General features: G+C 39.5%; 1 protein-coding gene across 3 annotated transcripts in view; it reads right to left on the reverse strand.

The window, feature by feature from the left end:
- Positions 1 to 11,550: 11,550 nt before the first annotated feature.
- The window catches only part of HS3ST5 (heparan sulfate-glucosamine 3-sulfotransferase 5), a 323,276-nt gene continuing 316,507 nt past the window's right edge, over positions 11,551 to 18,319 (reverse strand). For all 3 annotated transcript variants that reach the window (XM_054254358.2, XM_035296548.3, XM_002747049.8), the window contains one exon: positions 11,551 to 14,153. In XM_054254358.2, coding sequence (XP_054110333.1) covers positions 13,220 to 14,153 — 934 coding nt within the window. In that variant the 3' untranslated portion in view covers positions 11,551 to 13,219. The remainder of the gene's footprint in view (positions 14,154 to 18,319) is intronic.

Raw genomic sequence — 18,319 nt, forward strand, 5'->3', positions numbered from 1 at the left:
GGGTAGATTCTGAACATAGGAACTGAAAGAGCAGCTTTCCTGTTATATCTCCATAGTGTAGCTTTGGTACTTTTTAAAAGGGAATATTACATAGGGGAGAAAGAATTGCCTGCCCCTATCCACACACATGCGCGCGCGCACGCGTGCGCACACACACACACACATTGTCATTGGTCTTTGGTTATTTGGAGACTGTGGCAATGCCTGACTAGGGAAGCCACACTGCCTGAACAGGATTAGCTGTAGTACTGAACAGACACTGAGGCACACAGAAGGAGGGCAGCCACACTTGACAGATGCTGTGTAGTGCTGGCTGGCTTGTGTGCAGGAGAGCTTAGAAGTTCCCAAGGACTCCTGAAAATGCTTCGGGAGCATATTTACAGGGGTGAGGCTCAGGTGGGGCATTAGGGGACCAAGGAGATTGACAAAGAATTAATTTCACACAAAGAATTCTTAAGTTCTTTCTCCAGATATTTCAAAAACATTATTTGAGACAGATACTGGAAAGACTTGGAGTAAAACTTTTTAAGGATGATCGTGTAACCAATAATTTGACCAACTTAACAAACTGCATCCAAAATAATGGCTTGTGTGGCTGGATTTGGCTGGTTCATCTGCGAGTATAAACACAGTTGCTAATGGGTGTCAGTGGGTGTCTGTGTTGGGGTTCTTTTGTCTCTGTGATTCTGATCCCTCACTGCAAACACTTTTTGTTTTCAATAATTGGTTGAATCTTTGGCTCAGAGTTCCTAAGGACATTTCAGAGAAAGTTATCAATACTCTGTTCTCAGAGTTTCAGGCTTGTGTTCTTATTAATTTATCACTTTATATCAATGAAGGAGGACTCAAATGCAGCATAAGCAGATAATAATACCTAATAAACACTTTATCTTCAATTTATCTTCAAATATAATTGTGCTTTCAGAGAAACCTGATACAATTTCAAGGTTGAAGACTTGTAGTGATGGTCAGGATGAAAGGTAATGTAATCATCACAATGGAATGAACCAGTTAAGAATTACTGAAAATCACATGCACATACACACAACAGTTGTATGTATAATACTTTCATGTTGCACGTATAGCACTTTCAGTATCCTCAGTTTAGAAGACATCTGCCTTTTACCATTGAAACTTCCTACCCTATATAGTGGCATTTTAGGCAAGATATATATATATATATATATATATATATATTTTTTTTTTTTTTTTTTTAAGATGGAATTTCACTCTTGTTGCCCAGGCTGAAGAGGCGCGATCTCGGCTCACTGCAACCTCTGACTCTCAGGTTCAAGCGATTCTCCTGCCTCAGCCTCCTGAGTAGCTTGAATTACAGGCATGTGCCGCCACATCTGGCTAATTTTTGTATTTTTTGTATTTTTGTATTTTTAGTAATTCTTCAGGAGCTATAAAAATATTAGATGATCAGTCTCCATGTTGGTCAGGTTGGTCTCGAAGTCCCGACCTCAGGTGATACGCCTGCCTTGGCCTCCCAAAGTGCTGGGATTACAGGCGTGAGCCACTGCACCCAGCCAAGCTATACTCTTTTATCAAAGTATTTGTTTCCAGATTGGCTGATGTGCTTTTGAAATATCAATTTATTGAGTTTTTCTAATTTTTTCTCTTATACTTTGTTTGTCTGGACTATGTTGCCTTTGGAATATAAATTTTAAAACAGCAACTGGGCAAATTTGACAGGTAATTGTTAGCAAAAGAATGTATGAATTGGTTCCAGGATGAACCATTATCATTAGCTTCTTTTTTTTTTTTTTTTTTTTTTTGGGAAAAAGAGAAAAAGAAGGGGAAAAAAAGAAAAAGGGGGAAAAGGAATATTACTTCATTCCTAAAATGGGTTTCAATAATGGCCGATCAATATTTTGAGTGTTTAAAGTGGTTAATGCATATTTTATGTGTTTAAAATGGAGACCTCTATTGTGTTTATTTGTTCTGGCTCTGAGTTCAAATCCTGGATATCGTTATCAATTTGTTGTCTCGTTGAATCTAAATCTATGTGTCTTATGTATCTGGGTGTTAAGATCTCTTATTGTTACATTAATCCTTTTACCCTTGTATCCTTATAGCTTTGAAATCTATTTTGTCAAATGTGAAAATTGCAACTCCTGCTTTTTATTTATTTATTTTTGCTCTCCATTTGGTTGGTACGTTTTTTTTTTTTTTCCAACCCTTTATTTTGAGTCTATGTATATCTTTGGATATACCGTTGGATTTTGTCTGTATCTTTTGATTGAGAGATTTGGTTGATTTAATTTTAGGGTTGCTGCCATTTGATATTAACTGGCTATTTTGTCCTTTTGTTGATAAAAATTCTTCTTTATGTTAACGCTCTTTACTTTTTGGTGTATTTTTAGAAAGGATCATACTGGTTGTTCCTTTCTGTGTATAATGCTTCTTTTAGAAGTTCTTGTAAAGCAGGCCTGGTGGTAATAAAATCTCTGAGTACTTGCTTGTTCCTAAAAGATTTTATTTTTCCTTCAAATGTAAAGCTTAAATTGGCAGGATATGAAATTCTGGGCTGAAAGTTTTGTTCTTTAAGTATATTGAATATTGGCCCCCACTCTCTTCTAGCTTGTAGGGTTTCCGTTGAGAGATCTGCTGTAAGCCTAATAGGCTTACCTTTATGGGTAACTTGATCTTTCTCTCTGGCTGCCCTTAATATTTTCTCCTTCGTTTCGATCTTGGTGAATCTAACGATTATGTGCCTTGGGGTTGGTCTTCTTGAGGAATATCTTTGTGGTGTTCTCTGTATTGCCTGGGGTTGAATAGTGTCCTGCTTTGCTAAATTAGGAAAATTTTCCTGGATAATGTCCTGGAGAGTATTTTCCAGATTGACTTCATTCTCTCCGTCACATTCAGGTACACCAATCAAGCGTATATTAGGTCTTTTCACATAGTCCCATATTTCTTGGAGACTTTGCTCATTCCTTTTTATCCTTTTTTCTCTATTCTTGTCTTGTCGTTTTGTTTCATTAAGTTGGTCTTCGACCTCTAATACCCTTTCTTCTGCTTGATCCATTCGGCTGTTTAAGCTTGTACATATTTCACTCAGTTCTCGTGTTGTATTTTTCAACTCCATAAGTTCATTTGTATTCCTCTCTATATTGTCTATTCTTTTCAACATTTCATCGAACCTTTTTTCCAAGTTCTTAGTTTCTTTACATTGGGTTAGAACAAGTTCCTTTAACTCCCAGAAGTTTTTTATCATCCACCTTTTAAAGCCTACTTCAGATAATGGAACACAGTCCTTTTCCATCAGGGCTTGTTCCGTTACTGATGAGTCCTTTTCCATCAGGGCTTGTTCGGTTGCTGATGAGTCCTTTTCCATCAGGGCTTGTTCCGTTGCTGATGGGTTCTGATTTTGAGTATACTCAGCCTTCTTAGGCTGTTTTTTTCCCTTCATTTTAGATGAACCGCCTTTCTAATTAGTTTTCTGAGTCGACGTCCGACTTACTGATTCCCAGTGCTGGGATCCGAGCCACCCACTGTGGCAGCCTAAATAGCAGCGATAAGACTGATGGTGCTCTTCTGCCCGGGAATCTCTGGTCTGGCTTCCCTCTTGAGTCCGCAACAAGCGGCTCTGACTTCCCGGAGCTCCAAACTCTGGTCAGTAGGGGAAGTGGTCCCGTTGGCTCTGCGTGAAGAGCTGCTGCGCCGAGACGCCGGCAAAACCGCTGCAGCGGCCACAAGAGTCGCGCTGGCGACCCGTGGGGCTCCTCCACTGGGAGTCGGCTAATCGGTGAGTGATGAAAATTCGTCTAATGATGTGGCGTCGTCTCGTTCTCTGAGCTTTCACTGGGAGCTACAATCCTGAGCTGTTAGTGGTCGGCCATCTTGGATAGATCTCTCATTAGCTTCTTTTAACAGGCTTATAAATAAAAATATATGTGTTCATATATATTATATGTATATTAAATGCATGTACATCTTAATTTTAATGCAAATATATATATATATATTTGAGATGAGGTCTTGCTGTGTTGCTCAGGCTGGTCTTGAACTCCTGGGTTCAAAAATTCCTCCACCTCAGCCTCTCAAGTAGCTGGGATTATAGGCATGTGCCACTGCACCTGGCTAATTCATATTTTTATACAGATTCAGTACATGTTTCTATTTAAGATTAAGTACAAGGGATTAAAATGTACTCAATAAAAAAAGATTAGAGATTAGAAACACATTTTAATTAGAAAATTGCCACCTCAAATTCATTTAGGAAGTAGGCAGGTATAAATAAAAAATAGAACCACTTAGAGACTTTTCTGAATAAGTGGCCCTGGGCTGGAATTCTGGAGGGCTGTATTCTGGTCACACCCCTAACTCTGATTTTCCTTGTGACTTTTAGTAATTGATGGATTCTTCAGGAGCTAGAAACATATTGGATGATCAATAAATACCTTTGAATTTCATTAAGTCCAGGAAAAAGCATTTCAGGTCTTTTTTTCCCTCAGGATGATTTTCAATGCCATTCAGAGGAAATCTTGGGACAAACCCGGGAAATGACAGGCTCCTGGCTCCTATCTTTGGAGATTTCAGATGTTCTGGATCAAGGTGAGATACTACAAATTTGTAAGAAAAAAAAAATTTTCTCTTTTCAGTATAAAAACCATAATGTTAAAGATATTAAACAATCATGTAATCTGCACTTTGCATAAACTTATCTGAAATTTACCATTAAAATAGTTTTTTACTCTTTGAGCTACAGTGAAGTTGTCCCAGAAGAAATGAGGCTTGCTTGCTTGGTGTTTCTATCACCAGGGATTGTGTCCTGCAGGGTCTCTCTGCCTGCATTCACTAGACCTGTTCAGTCTTCGGGAATTTGCAAAGGTTCTCCTGTCCTTCAGGACTTCTATTTGGATTGCTCGGAAATGTCCTTTGTGATTGATGGCTCTTGCTGCATCACTCATTCATAATGAAGGGGAATAAGCTGATTGAACAGACGTTTTGTGAGCCCTCTGTTTCCTCTTGCTTCTTGTATTAGTTTTCTATGGCTGCCGTAATAAATTACCACAAATTTAGTGGCTTAGAACAACATGAACTTGTTATCTTGCATTTCTGTAGGTTTAGAAATCCAACCCAGGTCTCACCAAGCTGAAATCAAATTGTTGGCAGGGCTACGTTTCCTGCTGGAGGCCCCTGGGGGAAATCTCTCCCCTTGCCTTTTCCAGTTTCTGAAGGCTGCACACGTTCCTTGGCTCATAGCCTCCTTTCTACATCTTCAAAGCCGGCACTGTTGCATCTCCCTCAAGGTCCTTGAAGTGTAAACCCATTCTTCAATTTTTATCATTCCATTAACTGTCCCTTAATTCCTCACTTTTCTGCCTTTAGGGACCCTCGTGGTTACATCAGGACTACCCAGATAATCCTTGATACTCTCCTCATCTCAAGGCCCTTAACTTCATCCTATCTGCAAAGTCCCTCTTGCCAAGTAAGGTAATATATTCACATGTTCCCGAGATTAGGATGTAGAGATCTTTGAGGGAGGGGCATTATTCTGCCTACCACTCTTCTTATTTAGATTATGTATTTCTTTAAAAATTAAGAAGCATAAAATTTATTACTATATTATAATTTTCATCATGATAAAATCGAGGTTGGAGTGTAGTAGATTGTTAGCAAAAATGGTCACAATAATTTCCTTTCCTATCGGACATGGCAGCTCATGATGAGGTAGGGGGAAGGATTGCTTGAAGCAAGGAATTCAAGACCAGCCTAGGCAACTAAGAAAGATTTCCTCTCTTCAAAAACTTTTTTGTAATTTTTTTTTTTTTAAAACAGGATCTTAATCTGTTGCCCAGGCTGGAGTGCAGAGACATGGTCTTGTCTCACTGCAAGCTCTGCCCCCTAGTCCCAGGTGATCCTCCCATTTCAGCCTCCTGAGTAGCTGGGACTACAGGTACATGCCACCACACCTAGCTAACTAAAAAAAAAAACTTTTTTGCTGAGGCTGGTTATGAACTCCTGGGCTCATGTGATCCACCTGCCTCAGCCTCCCACAGTACTGGGATTACAGGCATAAGCCACTATGCCTGGTCAAAACATTTAAAAAATAATAATTTCCTTTCCTGTATCCATACTGTTATGGAATCCCCTCTCATGTGAACTCTGAACTTGGCCATATGACATAATTTGTTCAGTAAGACTATTGCAAACGTGATGGAAGCAGATACTTGAAAAATGCTTGCACACTAGGACTTGCCTTCTCTTGTACTCTTCAGCCCTTTCTGACTACCATGTGAAGCGGCCTGGTGCATATACTAAGTGAGAAGATACATGTAACCTAGGTACCTTTGTCACCAAGCCAATAGCTAATACGGGAGGTAGCACCAATCACTAAGCAGCACAAGCCACCAGACATTTAGATGAGGCCACCTGAGGTCATCCAGGCAGCAGCTGACCTGATAGAAGCCACAGGTATGTGAAAGAGGCCAGCAGAGGGAAGACAAGCTGGGCCAGACCAGAAGAATTGCCTGGCTGATCAACAGAATTATGAACCAGATTAAATTTTGGGGGGATGGTTGGCTATGTGGCAAAAGTTAATTAATGTGGGAAGGGATAGGTAAACTAGAAACCACAGTTGAGAGTAAGGCTGAATTAAGGAAAGTTTAGTTGCAAGGGAATGGTGACAAAGAAGAGCGCTTAAAGGCAAAATCATAGACAAGGCTTTTTGGAGAGATCGTTTGCACAAGTACAGGAGGGTACATTGAGTCTGACCCCTCCTTCCTCCTCCACCTTCATGCCCTGACTCTGTGGATGTTCAATGTCACAAGAAATGCTCCAATAATCACTTTCATGTAATGGTATAATGTCATAGGAAAGAGCGTAAAAATTCCCTGTTCTGATTCTCCTATTTAATGGGAAGCTCAAAAAGAAAAAATGACTTGCCTGTTTCATCCTGAAAGTTTAGCTTATACAGCGATGTGCCACATAAAGATATTTTGGGATCGACAATGGACCGCATATGTGACAGGTGGTGCCATAAGATTACAATGGAGCTGAAAAATTCCTGTTGCCTTGTGACCTGTTGCCTGTAGCCATGGTACTGTTGTGGCACAATGCATTGCATTTGTGGTGATGCTGATAGAAACAAACCGACTGTGCTGTGGGTGTTTCAAAGTATAGAACACGCAATTATGTACAGTTTATAGTACTTGACAATGATAATAGATGCCTATGTCGCTGGTTTGTGTATTTACTTTTTATCATTATTTTAGAGTGTTCTCCTTCTACTTATTAAAAAAAAAACTGGAAACAGCCTCAGGCAGGTCTTTCAAGAGTATTCCAGAAGAAGGCATTGTTGTCATAAGAGATGACAGCTCCATGCCTGTTACTGTCCCTGAAGACCTTCCTGTGGAACAAGATCTGGAGGTGGAAGACAGTGATATTGATGATTCTCATCCTGTCTAGGCTAATGTATGTGTTGTGTCTTAGTTTTTAACAAATAAATTTCAAAAAGTAAAAGAATGAAAACATTTAGAAGTAGTACAAAGCTTATAGAATAAGGATATAAAGAAAGAAAATATTTTTGTACAGCTGAACGTGTTGTTTGTGTCTTAAGGTAGGTGTTATTACAAAAGTCAAAAAGAAAAATTTAAAAATGTTATAAAGTAAAAATTACAGTAAGCTAATGTTAATTTATTATTGAAGAAAGAAAAATATTCTTTTACAAATGTAGTGTAGCCTAAGCGTAAAGTGTTTATATATAAAATCTACAGTGGTGTAATGTCCCATGCCTTCGCATTTACTCACCTCTTACTCATTGACATCCAGAGCAATTTCCAGTTCTGCAAGTCCCATTCATGATAAGTGCCCTAACTATACAGGTGTAGGGTTTAAAAAAGTGTTTTTTTTTGAGATGAAGTTTTGCTCTTGTTGCCCAGGCTGGAGTGCAATGGTGCAAACTCAGCTCACTGCTACCTCCACCTCCTGGGTTCAAGTGATTCTCTTGTCTTAGCCTCCTTAGTAGCTGGGATTACAGGGGACCATGATCACGCCCAGCTAACTTTTTGTATTTTTAGTAGAGACAGGGTTTCACTATGTTGGCCAAGCTGGTCTCGAACTTCTGACCTCAGATGATCCACCTGCCTCAGCCTTCCAAAGTGCTGGGATTACAGGCATGAGCCACTGTTCCTGGATAAAATGTTTTATACCACATTTGCGCTGCTCCTTTTCGATGTTTAGATATGTTTAGATAGACAGATCTTTATCATTGTGCTCCAATTTCCTGCAGAATTCAATAGTGACATGCCGTACAGGTATGCCCCTGTAGCCATATAGGAGCAACAGGCTATGCTGTATAGCCTAGGTGTCTAGCAGGCTATACCATCTAGGTTTGTGTGAGTACACTTTATGTTGTTCACATAAGTACCAAATTACCTAATGATGCATTTCTTAGAACATAACCTGTCATTAAGTGATGCATGACTTTATTTGCTTTATTTATAATAAAATGAATATGCTTCCTGCTTTTTTTTTTTTAAGAACACTTTTATGCCTATCTTGCAAGAGAATATTGTGCTTGGTTTTCTTTTCATTCCCATGTCTCCTGATGTAATTTCAAGATGGGTGAAGTTTTGGCAAGAAGCTCAGTGGCAAGGAGAGCAATATGACTCTTCCTTGGTCAGTATATCCCTAGAAACACTTTTTCCTCAATCTCAGAGATAAATGAGCCAAATATGGAAGATCCCATCAGCTGCAGCTACTGGCCATAGAGAGAGGATGATACATATCTTTAGAAACAATAAAGCCTTTCACCAACACCTACTGCAAACCTGGTAGACTGATATGGTTCATAAATTTATCAATAGATCTAGCCTGATCAAGTACCAACCATGCCTACTTGATATGACTGAAAGGGCACGGCTTTTTAACTGAACCATGTTTAAATAACAGACACTTGATTTTGAAATAACAATCAGGTGCTTTCTATGGGAGCTACATATTGCTATCAGTTCAGTTCTGCCTTTCAACTCCTCAGTTTGTTTCTAATCATTATGAAATAGCACTCTTATTCCTAACTGAAAAGAATTTTTTGAAAGCTCAAATGTAAAGAAATCATTTTCATAAGATGTATAGTAAGGCATCATTAATTAAAACCTTACCAAATGATCATATTTTGGCCTAAATTTCACTCTTAACACAAGCTATAAAAGAAAGCTGTGCTATAAAAATTGACAAACAGATGCTAGGGGGCTTGAATAACCTACTTAAAAGGACAGACTGTTTTAAAATACTGAATAATATCAATTTGGAAAAAAATGCAATATACCAATTAAGAGGCTTTGACTTGGCAAAGCAGGCACAATTGATATTTTTCTTTTTTGAGACAGAGTCTTGCTTGTTGCCCAGGCGGGAGTGCAGTGGCATGATTTCACCTCACTGCAACCTCTGCCTCTTGGGTTCAAGTGGTTCTCCTGCCTCAGCCTCCTGTGTAGCTAGGATTACAGGCATCTGCCACCACGACCGGCTAATTTTTGTATTTTTAGTAGAGAGGGAGTTTTACCATGTTGGTCAGGCTGGTCTCAAACTCCTGACCTTGTGATCCACCCCCTTCAGCCTCCCAGTTTGATGCTTTGTCTACTTGGCAATAATTGCAATGAATTTGTTTAAAAATATTTTATATTTTCACCATGTTAGCCCAAATTGCTAAGATTTTGCTATGTTTAGTAATTTTGAGGGGGATGCTATTCTTTTTTTCCTAGACCGTAGACTATTTTTAGTGGAAAATGGCTGCTGAGTGTGTGGAAAGAGTATGAAAGACTTCAGCAGGAAGACACTACAATCATTTGAAATTCTCCATTGCTGGAAAATTCTCAAATTAGGCTTATAAAGGCAATTTGATTTGGCAAATAGCTAATTGGATGAAGCAAAAGCTGATCAGCAGGGCTGGACTTTGGACTGCTCTTGTCCCTGGTTCTCACCTTCTGTGAGCAGCAGCGCATCTGCAGTGTCCCAGGTGATGCCCCCCACAGGCCTTGAAGCTTGTCTTCCAGAGGAGCCTTCATATCAGGGGCAGCACTCCAGGAAGCATGCCTATGAAACACTCATGAGGAGGAACGGGGATGCCAATTAATGACTTCTCACTGCTCCATCAACATAAAAGATACCAAATCTAAGATCAGATGGGGTTATAAACCTCAGAGGAGTTTACAGTCTTTGCTTGATCACACATTAACTCAGAACCAAAATGTCTTGGGATTCTGTTATTCTATACTGCAATTATCAAGAAAAGTTTAGTGCCTTAATAAAGGGTTTATGGATAGTGGTTTCAGGTGGGTAGGAGACAGACTTGGACTTTGAGGATGTCTATCTATTTATATTACTGTTCTCAAATCTCTCTGATCTCTAGTCTCTCTCTGTCCCTTGGGCTATTTGTATAATAACTGGAATTCCTTGGCTTCCAGAAATGGTGTAGTTTCAGCTTGATGGTCCAGCAGAATCTTCACCATTGCTTAAACAATTTTTCTTTTTGTAGCTAGAACTGTTTCATAAAGCTCTATGGTTCCACCGTACCTCTGGAAAAAATGCAAGCTATTTATGACATAAAAGAAGTAACTTATTAAAGAGGGCCCTAGTGGAGCTATTGTAATGAGGTGAAGATTTCTCTAGAGCTCTGTCGTCCGTCTGATAACAGGAAATAGTTTTCTAAACAAGCAGGTTTAAAATCTCCACGAGAGCTGTGCTGTTAAATCATAGCATTTTTCTTTCTCTCTACCTAGCTCGATCAGCAGTGGCTGTGACCGTTTTTTTCAGTGAAATGAAACCTGCTACCCAAAAAATTCTCCCAACATAGGCTCTTGCTTTAGATCTCCGTGGGGAGGCTTAAAGATTTAAAACAATCTCAAACTTACATAGGAAGTGGAACAACTAGAAATCACAGTGCTTCCCTTCTCCTGCCCCTGAATATGAAGAAACATTGGCTTATTGAGATAAAAGTTGGCATAAGTCAAATAGAATCTTACAATGAAATCTGATATACACTATTGGTAGCAGTAGCAAAGTCTAAGAAAAACTGGTAACATAAAAGATGATTACTAAGAAATTTAAATTTATTAACTTATTTTTTTTATTCCTCTATGAATCTGGGAAAAGATGACCATTTTTATTTTACTGATGGAATACCCAATCTGAGTTTTTGAAATGTCAGTGTTCCAATGGAGCATAACTTGACAGTGACGGGTACAAAATCATATTGACTGTATAGTGCTCTCTAGGAATACTTTTATGAAATTAAGTGATTGTGTCCTTGAACATTGTATTCAAAGAGTTTATACTGACAGCTAGTGGAGAGTTGAGGCACAGAGAAATCTGACAGCAGGATCCTTATGTTGACTTCATTCATGGCTTACGGGAGAAGTGGCTGACATTTAGACCTGAGGCTCTCACTCTAGAGTCATCCCACAGTGAGGGAGGAGCTGGCCTGCCAGCATGTGTTGGTGTCATGTCTGCTTCATGCTGAGAGAACAGCATCACTGCTAATTCAAACAATAGAGATGATTACCAAGGCGGTGGCTTGAGAAGCAATATATACCGACACCGGAGGGGAAAGGGCGATTTATTTAGAAGAGTTCACCATCAAATCACTGGACAGGATAAACAACTCATGGAGAAAATCAACACTTATTACAATCAAAGGGGGATTCACTGTAATTTGCTGATTTCCCTAGGCACTCTCACTGTGATGTTGAACAAAACTCTCTCAAATATCTCCTACTGGATTAGCAACTGTGACTGTGAGAAAAAAATCCATCTTTTTGTTGTTGTTGTTAATCCCCCTTTCCGCTTTTGACTGAATATATTTAAACATAGTACAGTGTATCTGATGTTAGTGAGGCACCAATTTAGCATTAATTTCTCTGGATGGAAATATGAGCCATATGCTTATGTTAGTAATGGCAACACTAGGCAATTGAACCATTTCTGAGCAAACGGATATATTTTCATCTAACAGGGAGAGTTCTGAGATCTTGTATTCATTTTTGAAGCATCAGCAGCTTTCAGTACAGAGGCCACACAAGTTTTCTAATCTTATTTTATTTTATTTCTCTACTGGTCTGACTCTGATTAGAGGTTCAAATAAAATTGTGATTCTTCTATGTCTTGATCCTGTTAAAATATTCCTTGTCTCTCTCCCTGCACAGCAGCAACTGCAAGTAAAATTAATTGTTACATAGCTGTAGCAGAGAAGCACTAGGGCTCTTTGAGGTGGCTATTATACTCGACTTCCAGATGGTTGAGGTTTTTCTTTTTTAATATACTCAACCTCACTTCATAAATACATTTTCACAAGGGTACAGAAATCCAGCAGGGAAGCACATCTTTCCAAGTGCTCTGATATGCACGTAAACAGCTTCCATTTTGGAAGCCAGCAGGGGGCATGTAAAACAAAATGAGTTTAAAAAAAAATTGCACATAGAGTAATTTTAATCCATTCCATTTTTAAATACCACAATAAATTTAATTTCACAATAAATTAAATAGCCATATTCAGTTTACAAAATAGAATTACTTAGTGTGAAACCAGTATTTACAACAATATACATTATGTACATGACATTTCTCTCTGTCGACATACAACATGGAATTAAAAGGACTTGACTTTCCAGTGTGTGATTGACATGCTACAGGTGACACCATGGTCCATAGAGGAAACAATAGTGCAAAATCACCACAGGAACTTTGGAACAATGTCAATTTCATGAGATAAGACATTCTTTTAAATAATAAGAAAATAGCATTTTCTGTTTTCATGGCACCAATTCAGCATCTGAATTAAAGAGCCAGCTTTCCCTTAGGAAAAAAAAAATGCATCACTGGATCCTCTACTTCCCGAAACTTCACAGCCATTGGTACATTTTCACACATTTATCTTTTGGCTTAAATCTATGAAAACGGTAGGTGACAAATTCTGAATCAAAGGAAGACTAACTCTTTGAGAACAGCTGAAGTCACTTTCTCCCAATACTATCACCTCTTCTTTTTTTGTAAATAGCTTAAAAGATGCAACTATGTAGACAGCAATTTTTGTGTGTGTGTAAATTTTCAGTAGAAAAAGAACTGATCTTGTATTTGGTCACACACTGCATATGTACAAGTATACATGGAAAAATGACTTGGATAGCTCTGTCTAGGAAAAGTGCATATATTAATCTACAGGAGACATTGTGTGTCTCCAGGTGCAACACATAGTGTTGTATGACATATTAATTTAGGGCCAGTTCAATGTCCTCCCAGTGATCTGGTAAAATTTTTGATTAAAAGGATGAAAGAACTTGCGCAATTTGGTAATGACAGAGGGGTCCACCTCCGGATGAATGCGCCCCTTGCTGCCCGCCAGGCACTTATTAAAGATAATATTAAACCGCAAGCAGTAAAACCCTCTGGTAGCATTGAAGTATAAATTGTATTGACTTATCCTTGGAGGAAGATTTAGGAACTTCTCCACGAGTTGAAGTTCTGGCAGAGGTTCCGTGATGAGGCGATCTCCATCGACGACATGAAATTGTTCAATTGGAAAGTATTTCAGCCACCTTTCCAGATGTTTGGTGTAGATGCTGGTTCTTACTGCCTTGTATTTTGTGTTCACTTCGCATGTGTTAGGGTCTATGGCCAGCTTCTCAAACTTGTAATACGTTTTGTTCTTCCTCTCCTTCCCCTCTAGCACCTGAGTATAATCAGAAATAGCTCTTGTGGTTGGCTCCCTGACAATGATCAACAACTTGATGGATGAGTTCATTTTGTAAATCCTTTCTGGAACCTCCTCTGTGATAAAATATGCTGGGCTCTTTTCAATTGTGATTTGCTGTGGGTAGGAAAAAGGCATCTTTTTCCTATACCACTCAATGCCCTTACCATAATTCTCATCATTATCAAAAAAGTGGATTTCTTGAGAGGCTTTGACCACTGCCGGATGTAGGTTCAGCATTTCAAGCAGGGCCCTTGTGCCTCCTTTCCGCACCCCAATGATAATGGCCTTGGGGAGCTGCTGGACCAGGTCATGGAGGCGAACCTGATCCTTGGAAGCGTTGCCCTTCCGGAACTCATGCAGCAGGCCACGCTTAAACTGCAGGGCTCGGAGTGGGAATTCAGCCTGACTGCGGGCTCCACCCAGTCGACCTTCAATGGGGCAAATGGGTTGTAGCCTGTAAGCAAGACAGAGACACTTTAGGCTCACTGCAACTAAATTCTTATTTTTCTGGTTCCCCATTCAGACCAAGACTTTAAATGCACAAATAAAGCCACTGGTTCCCAGCCTGGTGCAATCCATAATGAACATATGTTTGAGAAATTTTATTTTAAGCAACCATGTATTAAATGGAGCACATGTAATTGATGAGATTTTTTTTATTAGCACTCCTTAAAGTTTTTTATTCACCAAGCACTTAATTGACTACGGCGTGTACTTTTGTTCTCAGTACAGGATAGACAAGTGACACCAGCCATACTAATAGCTTTTTAACAGCTCACCAGTTAAAATCATTAAGAAAAAGTGAAAGGCAGAAGATTATAATCTTCAACTGGGCTGGGAGGCGGAAGGGCAGCAGGGAGACCATGTGTTTCATGTTTCCTGTGGTATTATTTTCCTGAAGCTTGGCAGCACTCATATGGCTTTTGAAACTCTTTGAGATATAATCTGAAAGGAGGTCCCAGTCTCTGCCCTGGACTGTTTGCATCATCAACCTGCAAAATTCCAATCTTGGGACATGCTGAGCTTTTCATTCTGAGACTCTCTGCCCTTGGCCTCGAGGATAGCCAGAAGAATACTATATTTCTTCTGCCTCTCTTTCTCTTTCTGTCTAAAGAGGTCAGGATTATGTTTCCACTTTGCTGAATATAGGATCAAATCTAATTGCCATCAGCAAGTGCAGTATATCACCTACCACACCTGGGACCAGGCATCAACAAGACCCTGACAGGGCCAGAAACCGCAAGCCCTCATTGCCAAGCCCATTAAAATCAGGAACTCAAGCTCATAAAGGAAGAAATGCAATAGATATAGCCAGAAAGGAGGATTTCCATTTCAATATTATCCTGAATAGTGAACAACCATCTCTGCTTTTCTCAGGGAGAAAGATGTGGTAACAGTCACAATGATAGTAGACTACGGTGACTGCTGTTTAATTTGTCATGGCCAACATATATGGTTAGCAAACTGAGTTTCCTTTTAGGTAGAGTCTGAAATGGAACTGAAGTTCATTATAGTTTCCCTAAGTTGATTTGTGAGGGCATTTTAGCCTTCTTGGTAAGGGGAAATAATATCAGTCAAAAAGGCTATTAAACCAGTTCTTGCACCTGAAAGCTTTCAGTTATCCTAATAATTTGGAGGATGTGTCTCCCTCTCTGTGGCAAAGAAGGTGTTGTTTGCTTTTCCTAAGAGACATTATTGCATCTTTCTTGATTTCTGAGACGAGAAACAACCTGGAGATCATGCCAAGTGATATGGTTTGGCTCTGTGTCCGCACTCAAATCTCATTCTGAATTGTAATCTCCACATATCGGAAGAGGGGCTTGCTTCATGGGAGCTAACTGGATTACAGGGGTGGATTTCCCCATTGTTTTCATGATAGTGAGATCTCATGGTTTTAATGGTTTAAAATTGTGTGGCACCTCCCTCTGCAAGCTCTCTCTTGCTCCTGCCACCATGTAAGAGAAGCCTTGCTTCTCCTTTTCCTTGTGCCGTGATTGTAAGTTTTCTGAGGCTTCCCCAGTCATGCAGAACTGTGTGAGTCAATAAAACCTTTTTTCTTGCTTTCTTTTTTTTTTTTTTTGAGATGGAGTTTCGCTCTTGTTACCCAGGCTGGAGTGCAATGGCGCGATCTCGGCTCACCGAAAACCTTTTTTCTTTATAAATTACCCAGTCTCAGGTATGTCTTTATAGGAGTGTGAAAATGGACTGATACACCCAGCCTGTTCTGCAACATTGAAAAACATGGTCTTGGTCTGTGCTCTGTTTAAACAGCTATCATAATGCTTAAGGAGAAATGTATATCACTTTTCTTAATGCTTAAATTTATGTTACTTTTCACAATGTTTCTTTTTTATGATTTTTAAAAGAATTCATGCTCATTGTGCAAAGTATGAAAATATAGACAACTTTTTTTTTTTGAGACAGAGTCTTGCTCCAGCCTGGGCTGGAGTGCAGTGGTGCAGTCTTGGCTTACTACAACCTCTGATTCCTGCGGAGATTCTCCTGCCAATCACTTTTTGGCGTTTTGGCTAAGATCAAGTGGAGATTCTCCTGCCTCAGCTTCCTGAGTAGCTGGGATTACAGATATGCGCTACCACACCTAGGTAAATTTTGTATTTTTAGGAGAGACGGGGTTTCACCATGTTGGCTAGACTGGTCTTGAACTCTTAACCTCGTGATCCTCCCAACTCAGTCTCATGAAGTGCTGACATTACAGGCCTGAACCACTGCACCTGGCCTAGACAACTTTTAAAAAACAGGGTTAAAACCAGTTAATGGTTTAGAGAAACATGAATTTTTTTGTAAATTTGTTAATGAGATTAATGTATTAGGGCTTTAAATGGAAGATATAAAATTATCAATAGATACATAGGCAAAGACACTTTTAATTGTGACATTAATTGGGATATTACAAATTCATCTTTCAGTTCTTCTTGGGTTATGGTTGAGAATTAAGCTCTAATTTCATAAGGCATCCAATGATGGATTTCTGCCCTAAGCCCCTGAAATGATGTTAGTACCATCCTTGGAAGACTTGAAGTAAGTCACTCCAATTCTCTTTTGTAGGATGTAATTCTCTCATAGTACCCAGGCTGAGAGTGGCTGACAAAGATAGTCTTTGCTTTGTTTGAGGTAAAATGGAATTTCCCTACTTATAGAAAGGGTCATTTTCCTTCTTTACTTCCTTCCTCTTTCTACCTTCCACCCTGGGAGATCACACCCTGCAGAACAGTCACTGTAGACTCCCTAACTCAAGATGGGATATGAAAATATGAGAAAATATCACATTCTTTCCCACTTCCAAAAGCGTAGATTCTGAGTATGGATCCCAGACTGAAAATCATACCAGTTTAGGATCAGAAGGGATGGTAGAAGTAACTTCTGCCTCCCTCCCAGAAAGCAGGGTCTTCAGTTGCTGGAAGGTGGACCTAAATAGGCCTATGTTAACCTCAGACATAATCTTCTCAAAGTTTCAAGTGAGAGGCTTTTAGAAAGCCCACCAAACAATTCAATTCCAAATAAAAGCTATCCCCTTAGAGACTAGAGACAGAGTTAAAAAATGAAAAGAATCATTAACTAAATAATAATGCATTAGTGATCATTATCAATTACCAAGGAAAGGTAAATGGGAGCTAACTAAAGGTCAATTGTGAAGAGCTGGATATAAAAGGTAGAACAATGGCAACACCTCAAGGCTTCTCATTAACCATCAAGTGCTACTCTAGCAAACTACTGGAAGTCAGTGATGCTCTGATTACATTTTCTGGGTAGGTAACAACTAGTGAATGGGACATTTACTGAGGAATTTTGATTTGAGAAGCATCAAAGGAGTTCACTTTACCAGTCAAAATGACACCAACTGAAGGAAAACAAGGATCACTGCTATGTTATTTCTAAATATCTAAGCGATAAGGTCTGTAGATTAGCTTAAATTTCAGAAGGAAAAGAAAACTGCAAGGAAGATATTTTCAAGTTTGTATGCGTTTTCACCGACTGTGCATTTCAGTTTTTCCAGTGCAAGAATTAATTTTAAAGGGCTGGCTGGGCACAGTGGCTCATGCCTGTAATACCAGCACTTTGGGAGGCCGAGGTAGGTGGATCTTCTTAGGTGAGGAGTTCGAAACCAGCCTGGGCAACATGGTGAAACGCTGTCTCTACTAACAATACAAAATTAGCCATGTATGTGGGTGCATGCCTATAATCCCAGCTCCTCTGGAGGCTGAAGCAGAAGAATCACTTGAACCTGGGAGGTGGAGGTTACCGTGAGCCGAGATTGCATCATTACACTCTAGCCTGGGCAACAAGAGAGAAACTCTGTCTCAAAAAAAATTTATTTAAAGGGCAAAAGAAAGCTTCACACTTCTCTGTCCTTGCCCATTGGACTAGACATAGAACACACCAGAAACATTTAATGTGAAGCCAGGTGACGTTGCTGCAACCTTTGCAAGTCCAATACCTTTCAAGTGTTTGCCCATTTAGAGTTAAACCCTAGCACTGTAATTTTCTCTCCATGGATTTCCCATTGCTTTCTGGGTAGTTATTCTGAGCAACAGCCTTCTTGTCTGATACGATGAGCCCCTGAAAACCAGAGCTAATTAACATAGTTAAAACTCTCCATGC

The sequence above is a fragment of the Callithrix jacchus genome, chromosome 4, assembly GCF_049354715.1.
Source record: "Callithrix jacchus isolate 240 chromosome 4, calJac240_pri, whole genome shotgun sequence".
In the NCBI taxonomy this organism is placed as follows: Eukaryota; Metazoa; Chordata; class Mammalia; order Primates; family Cebidae; genus Callithrix; species Callithrix jacchus.